Genomic DNA, 8,012 nt, shown 5'->3' with positions numbered 1-8,012 from the left:
TGAAATGTTTTTTTTGAGAGAGGGTTCATTTCTTTAATCACACTCCTTATCTTGGGGTGTATCACGTGCACTCAAGGGGTATTACAAAACCCCATACCTGTGAATTTTTCATGAATAAAATGACCCTTTTTTTGTATGGACTTACGGGGTTTTTTTCAGAATTGATTTAAAAAACCCCTTCTATAAATATATTTCTATACATTTACCTTAAAATTTTGAATTAAAAAACTCTTTTATCTCATCTCACTTGCTATACTTATATATTTGTAAGTAAACCTGCTGGGAGGTAGGGAGTTCAATATCTAATAAAATATAAGCGCCTCCTTAAAAAAGGGAAAAAAAAAAAAGAAAAGCTCACCCAAAGGTGTTTATGAAATGTTAAGGTTCAATGGTGGTGTAACATCCAGTCATATTTAATGACATATTGGTGCACAGTGCATGTTTGATGATGGAAGGGGGCTGAGATGTTGCACTGGATCCAAAGCTGCCTGCAACCCAGCCACAATTGGCAGTACCCGAAACTGGCTCTTGGTGTATGGACATCTGATCAAGAGAGACAAACTATGCTAAAAGAAACTGTCCGGCCAAAGTTTCCTCGTGAATGTGAACGCCCAGTTCATAGCTTGAAGCGATCACTGCAGTTCAATTTCCATCCTTCCTTTATATACTAATATGATATATCCAATACACCTTTCAAATCTTCTATGCATTTATTGCAAATTTAATACTAAAATATATAAAAAATACCTCCAAGTCCTTTATATATATTAATATATTCAACCCTCGTCCTTCTTCTCCAGCTTCTTCTCGGTCTTTTTAGACTTTCTTTTCTCCGACTTTTTGAGTGAGCTTGCTTGCTTTTAACCAACTGTTACAGCTGATTATCTTCAAATTAGGCTCAATAAGCTCCATTCTTCAACTGTTGTCTGTGTTTTCCTCTCTAATCTCTTGGTTTCTCCATGGAACCCTCTACCGTACCCTTGCTACAGCAATCCTTTCCTTCTTTGGCCAATGTGTGTGCTGACAGTATGCTGCAGCAGCAAGGTGAAGGATTCCCATTAGGGGAATTTGTAAGCTCATATGAGGCACAACAGCATGAAGCTAGTAATATAATCCCACCACCACAGGTACCCTTCAACTGCCACCAATTAATCTTAAAAAATGCTGACTTCAACCCCAACCCATTCCCTTGCAGCAGCAATATCACATCACAAGTTCATACACTTCATCAAATGTTGAGCAGCCCTCCATATCCTCTTATAAAGAATTGCAGCTATCCTTATTGTAGAGGCCCCTGCAGCATCACATCAGCTGAGCTAGAGAGCATTGATACAATGCTGCCTTTAGAAAATTGTTTCTCTACAGTTGCTCATGATCTCAGTTGTATGATCACATCAGAGGCCACAGCCTGCAATATTGTCCCATCAATGTGTGTGCCAGAGGCCATGCTTGCTCCAGGTAGTAGTGCACAGGAAAAGCAGCAGGAGCACAGTTTAGATCCTGTGCGCAATACACTCTTGGGGTCTCAAGAGAGTTCCTTACCTTTCTGCTATAGTGCACCATGCAAAAGAATTAGACCTAGCTATCCTTGTAAAGGGTTTGCAAATACTCCTGAAGAAGAGCCTGCTGCTATTGGTTTTCTTCCACAAAGGTTTGCAAATATTGAAGAACCACGCAACAACTCTAGTATAGTTGCTGCACACGTGTTTGCATGCACTGCAGATGAGCCAAGCAAGAACCCTACCACAGCAGCTGCACAAGGGTATCCAATTAACCATGAAGCGCTTGGCAAGAGCTCTGACCTAGGGTTTGACCTGGGGTTTGCAATAAATATTATTGAAGAGCCAAGAAGATCAGATGCTCATGCGGTGATTAGCAGTAAAGCGCATTGCGCGACAAAGCAAGGATTATGCCCTACTGCTAACGGATTAAGTCCTAATCCTAGTTCTAGTTCTAGCAGTACTAAGGTGTGCAACTATGAAGAGCAAGGGACAAAAGCTAACCCCAATTCTACTCCAGAAGCTAGCCCTAACCCTAATCCTAACTCTTGCCGAAACCCGAACCTTAGTCCTGGCACTAAACCTTATCCTCGTCCTAATCCTAATCCTAGTCCAAACCCTGAACTTAATAGTGGTTCGAACCCTAATCCTCGTCGAAACAAGGTATCAGTGCATCCGCAAGGGATTGCTGCGAGGAGGAGGAGGCACAGGATCAGCAACAAGTTCAAGATACTGCAGACGCTCGTGCCGGGGGGCACTAAGATGGACACGGCTTCCATGCTTGACGAGGCCATAGAATACATCAAGTATCTCAGGCACCAGATTTGGCTCCACCAATTCCTAGAAGTGAGTCAAATGATTAACCCACACTCCCTTAATCCATCAGATTATTGTAATCAGCTTGAAAGCCCATATGATTATGGTAATTCGTCACCTCCCGCGCTTACCATTGCAGGCCATTACTAGCTAGTAGTAATACTAGTAGTGCTGCATGCTCACCTGCACCTTGTAGTAGCTTAATCTGGCCCAACTTCATTTGAGCTTCTCAATGTATTGTATCGTATTTCTCCTCATCAATCATATCATTTGTAGTGATTAGACTCTCGTGCTTTTTTTAATATATTTATGTATTTGTAGTAATTAGAGAGTCATGCTTTTTTAAATGTATTTATGTTTTTTCCAGGCCTTTCGTGTTTGCACTGCGTTGCATGCTTAGTTTTAATTGGGAGGCTTTTGTGAATTGAGTTGAAAACAATTCGGCCTTTCCTTGATACTGTCACGTGTGCATGGTGGTCTAATTGGCTACAAAATATATGCATGGTTGTAACAAAATAATAAGTACCCACCCTTACCCTAGGTGAGGTTCACATGCTTTTGGCTCAAAGCTTGTGCAACCTACATGAAGCAATAAGTCAAAGAAAAAGTATTGTCATGGGACTCACTAGACATAAGTAATTTGACAAAATTAGATTTCAAGCCTCATACATTGCACACATCCTAGTAGAAAGTTTGTCGACGTGTACTAGTAGAGGTAGAAGAAGCTAACTACTTGAGAATATCCTTTGCGCACAAGGTTGGAGGTTGCAATTTGGAATTTGTGTGGAGTCACGTTGAACGCTGTAGTTAATTAACGAGTAATTTGGTGGGGAGCCCGACATCTAAAGGGACAATACAATGACAAAAATATTTCTTTGACACATTGTATCTCCTTCTATGCAGATTGCATATAGGACCCATGCGCGTAGGTGTTTAAGAGGCAAGACTTAGGTGGATGCAGGGATCTTTCTTTAGGAGCTCACAAGATTAAAACCCTCATCCATTTCTTAAAAGATCTAGGCCAACCATCATTGGTTGAGCAGAAATGTGTGCCAATTGTATATATAAACTAAAGTAGAGCTTCTAGTTAGAAGCCTTAAAGATTGCTATAGCATCAACCCAAAAGCATATGACCCCACCCTTAGTGTGATTGGCCTTGTTACATCCCATACTAATCGACATTGATGCACATTTAGGATGCGAAGAACAGACACCTAGACTCTAGGGTTTGAATCAATGTTATAGTAATAAGTGGCACGAATTAACTAAGGTTAGAGGAAAGCTAAATAACTCTGAAGGAAGCTAAGATTAGGATGGGGAGTGAGGACAATGTGAACATTGGTGATTAGTTGTACACTTTGATATTGGTAGAGTCTCTTGTTCATGAGCTTAGGGGTGCTATCAACAAATCCAATGCCACGCTTTCATGGTATTGTTTTTACTATGGGATATAATCGGTTTCTTGGTTAGCCAATCATGTTGATTCCTCTAACTAGATTGCTTGAGGGTGAGTTGGATGAGTTCATTTAGATTGTCGGAGTAATGGTCTTGTCTCAACAAATCCAATGCCACCCTTATGTGGGGTTGTTTTTTATATGGGATGTGAACGGTTTCCAATTTTTGGCTAGCACATCATGTGGATTCCTCTAACTAGATTGCTTGAGATTGAGTTGGGTGAGTTCATCTAGATTTAAGACCTGGGTGGTGAGTAATGGTGTTGTTTGTTTAGAATTCCTATTGAAGTAGATCTGACATGAAGAAGGTGGAGGAAGTGAAGCAAAAGAGATTCACATCATTAAAAAAAACATGGATGGGGTGATCTTATGTTATGTGTTGCATAAAACCCTACCCAAAAAGCGATTTTGTGTTAATGGGAGAGCAAGATGGGTGTGAAAAAAACGGAGTGTTTTTTGAGTGTAAAAAGCATGGGAAAACCCTCTTGTTTGGGGTATGATGGAGGCCTCGTCATGTTGTTTCAGCGTGAAAAGCATGGGAAAACCTTCTTGTTTGGGGTATGATGGGATGTGGAGGCGTAGTCATGTTGTTTGAGTGTGAAAAGCATGGGAAAAGTTATGGGGTATGATAGGGAGTGGAGGCCTAGTGTGAATGGGCAGGAGGCCAAAATAGGAGCTTAGGGAAGAGAAAAAAAGATGCCGCTGCTGGTGCGCGCGCCGTTGTACTTGTCGCTACACAGTCTGTGTGCTTCTATGAGCCAGGTAAATGGAAGGGTAAAAGAGAAATGGGGGGTAGATCCGCATGCGAATTGTATACGGGAGAATCGCCCACAGCTGGTGGACATGAGCAGATGTAGACGCGGCTCTCAAAAAGCAAAGGGGAGAGGTACTCCCACATGTGATCAGCTTGTGGGCTGGGCGAGCCCATGTGTAGAAAGAGAGAGAGAGAGGGCAGCGAGGCTTTTTCTTTAGAACAAAATTTATGAATATACTTCCTATTATGCGTAGGCGTTGTACGTTGAACTAACTCAAAACTAAGGCGAGGCCTTGAGGATCATTTGAAGTAGGTGTGATTTAGATTAGTAATATGTCTTACGCCAGAGCACCCTTTTATGGTTGTATTGTTTTAGATATTTTATAATTGGTATCGTTAATTATTCCTTTGAACTTTCAACAACTAACACTCAACATAACAATACAAGAGATGGGGAGCATAGCCGTGTGAAGAGGAGAGAGAGGACCCGGATAGGTGTGCAGGGTGTGCACAATTTCAATGCGCGGCTATAGTTGTGCATGGCTATAATACGACTGTAGCCTCGTGTATAGCCGTGTGCATAGCCTCATGTATAGCCAGCCGCGTACAGGGAAAAAAATCTAAACATTCTAGAGAGCATTTCAGAGACCTCAAACATATCCCAATATCACAAAAGAAGAACTTAATTCTACTGCAAACATTGCACTTGGAGAATTCTCTTGTTTTTGACAAAGTCACATGTTTAAACTCTGTATTCCAAATTCTGTTAAAGGTAGTGCTAGACATTGGCTTGAAATTCAACCGTTGAAGCGTTTTGTTGACATCGTGTAAAATGTCAACCTGCTTGTATGTGTTTAGTATCACAAGAAAGGCAGCAATAGAACAATGTTTTTGAAATACCGTGCTCACAAAAGAAAAAACACAAAATGTATTGTAGTATAATCAAATCTGGACTAAATCAAGACTAGCAAATTGAGAAATCGTTTAATGAATTCAGGTGATCATCTTCCATCAAATCCATATGTGTTAATTGGCCCAACATTTATTGCATCTTCCATCAAATCCATACGTGTTAATTGGTCTATCTCAAGATCCATATGTCCTATTACAAGGTATAAAAGATCTATCCCACTGCTAGTTAACAAGTAGTGGATCATCATTATCGTCATTATGCTCGGATTTAATTCCTTCCTCATCATCTTGGATAGGGACACCTTCGTCTTGATTAGTTGGTATTATCCTGCATTCATCTTGTACGTGACCCTCCACATGTTCATTTCTAATTCCCACTTCGTCCATGAGCTCTTCAACATCCCTATCAAATCTTTGAACGAGGAGGAGTGACTTGTAAGACATACCACCATTTCTTGTCATTTATATCCACATGAAACACAACCTTGTAAGCAGACATCGAGTGTAAATTAAACATGCATAAGGATGATATAATAAAATCTTGTGGATAGAATTTACTTGCTCACAATGGTGAGGTAGCACAAATGTGTCTCTCTCTGTTTACCAAAATTTTGTGGAATCGACGCCATGAATCCATTTGGATGCCTTTTCACGGTTTCTTGAGCGCCTACACACACCACATCCTTGAATCACTTTACATCCAATAAAAAATTTTGGAACGTCCATGATTCTCCTCAACATCTCCATCAGCTTGAAAAATACTACTTGAACAAGGAGCGACTTCCACCATTTCTTATCATTTATATCCGCATGAAACACAACCTTGTAAGAAGAAACACATCTAGTGTAAATTCAATATCACTACAAGAAAAGCAAGCAATAGCAACATTTTATGTTATGCCACTATAATGCCACTTAGTGGCACTAAAAAAAAAACAGAATGTGAAACTTGTATGGAAATTAAAACATAATAAACAAATTAAAGTCAAAAACTTGTTAACATTAGGAACTCAATGGAGTCTTTTTGGGCCCTTTTATTTGCCAATGGAGGTGATTAAGAAATAGACAAATAGGGAGATTACATGTGGACTGAAACCAATGGTTTGCAAGAGTGGTCAAACTTAGAATAATAAGCTAAATAGGCTCTTTTTTAATTTTTAAAATCACCTAAAAATTAAAAATCACCTAAAAATTAAAAAATTTATATATATATGAAATTTTCCCCTTTTTTTTTATAGAAAAGGATAGCTGCAGCCATCATTAAGTAAGGTCTCTAAAGTGATAGAGGCCCAAAAACGAGCTCCCATCATTATCTTGCATTCAATGCACATTCCTCTTCACTTTCCACTATCCCTCTCTCCCATCTTCCCTCCAAAACACTCTCTCTTTCCCCTTTCTCATAGCAGGGCGTTTTTCACTCTCTAGACTACTTCTTTTAGCTATCTACCTCTTGATCTACCTCTCTCTTCACTCACAAACCTAGATCTATAGCTATGGAAGCTTGATCTGCAACCTCCTCTCAGAAGCTATGGAAGTTTGATCCTCACTTACATTTCCTTACTTCATCCTTCTACCTTGTCCAACCTCCTTTTACAGAGTGTAACAGCAAAGCCAAGCTATGGAAGCTTGAGTTGCAAATGCTTTGGCTCTCATAATCTTACTCATTGTCTCCTCTCACCCCCTCTAATATCCTCTTTCAAAGTGCAGTAATAGCACAACCAAGCCCTTGGAACTTGCTCTACAACTCCTTCTCTTATGTACATCTCCCTAGTCTAAGTTTTTTCCTCACCATTCTATTTTCCCTTTGCCATCAAGGTTTATAATCTCCCTAATATCTACATCTGATGTCTTCTTCTAAAGCTCGAAGGCCTCCGATCAGTATTCAATCTCTTTCTTGTAGTAGTGGTCAAGATGAGGATGGGCGTTGGAACATCAAACAGTACGAGAAGTGGAATTGGATTACGATGCAGCCTAGAGGACAAGAGGAACCCACAAGGTGTCAAAGCGGTACGTTGATATACAAAGTCACCATTGGAAAGGGCGGATATTGGAGCTCAAACAAGATCGTGATAGAAAAAAGCTAGCCAAGGTCCAACATGTTTACAAGGCAACAGAGCTGACACTAGCAGACCATTACCAACGTCAACAATTTCCTGCAAATTGTAAGTTATTTCACCACTTTATATTCTTGTTTTTAAATCAATTGTGTGCTAATAATGGTATACTGAGCACTGCTTTGATTATTCTTGGATTCCTCTGCGTAGATATTTTTCCCTCAAACTTTGGTGAGTGGGAGCCCATGGAGGCAATTTTAGGAACCTTTGAAGCATACCATGTGGAGCTTGGTAGTTTAATCTTTGGAGGGTGTCCAGCTGCACAACTTCTTGCACGAAACATCTTCTTCTATGAGGATACATATGTGGTTCCCACCACGACAGCAAATGGTACTGGAAAATTAGTTCCAGAACCTACACCAACTCTCACATCTATTGAATGGCCAATTCCAGACAATGCTTCAGTGGCCATGGCTTGTTTGCAGATCGAAAGCAAGGTGCAAAATGCTATGAAGTGCACATA

At 40.2% G+C, this 8,012-nt stretch overlaps 1 protein-coding gene across 1 annotated transcript; it reads left to right on the top strand.

Moving 5' to 3' along the window:
* The first annotated feature begins 875 nt into the window (after positions 1 to 875).
* On the top strand, positions 876 to 2,597 carry LOC147604273 (uncharacterized). The gene has a single exon (XM_086795430.1). It carries the CDS (start codon positions 960 to 962, stop codon positions 2,463 to 2,465), a length of 1,506 nt encoding a protein of 501 aa, XP_086651556.1. The 5' UTR covers positions 876 to 959; the 3' UTR covers positions 2,466 to 2,597.
* The last annotated feature ends 5,415 nt before the right edge of the window (positions 2,598 to 8,012 follow it).

The sequence above is a fragment of the Cibotium barometz genome, chromosome 62 (genome assembly GCF_041138505.1).
Source record: "Cibotium barometz isolate CiBa-2024 chromosome 62, ASM4113850v1, whole genome shotgun sequence".
Taxonomy (NCBI): domain Eukaryota; kingdom Viridiplantae; phylum Streptophyta; class Polypodiopsida; order Cyatheales; family Cibotiaceae; genus Cibotium; species Cibotium barometz.
Note: the sequence above shows the minus strand (reverse complement) of the source record. Positions and strands in the feature narration are given on the sequence as shown.

Coding starts and splice junctions, on each gene's coding strand:
- LOC147604273 (XM_086795430.1), top strand. CDS start 960: ATGGAACCCTCTACCGTACCCTTGCTACAGCAATCCTTTCCTTCTTTG.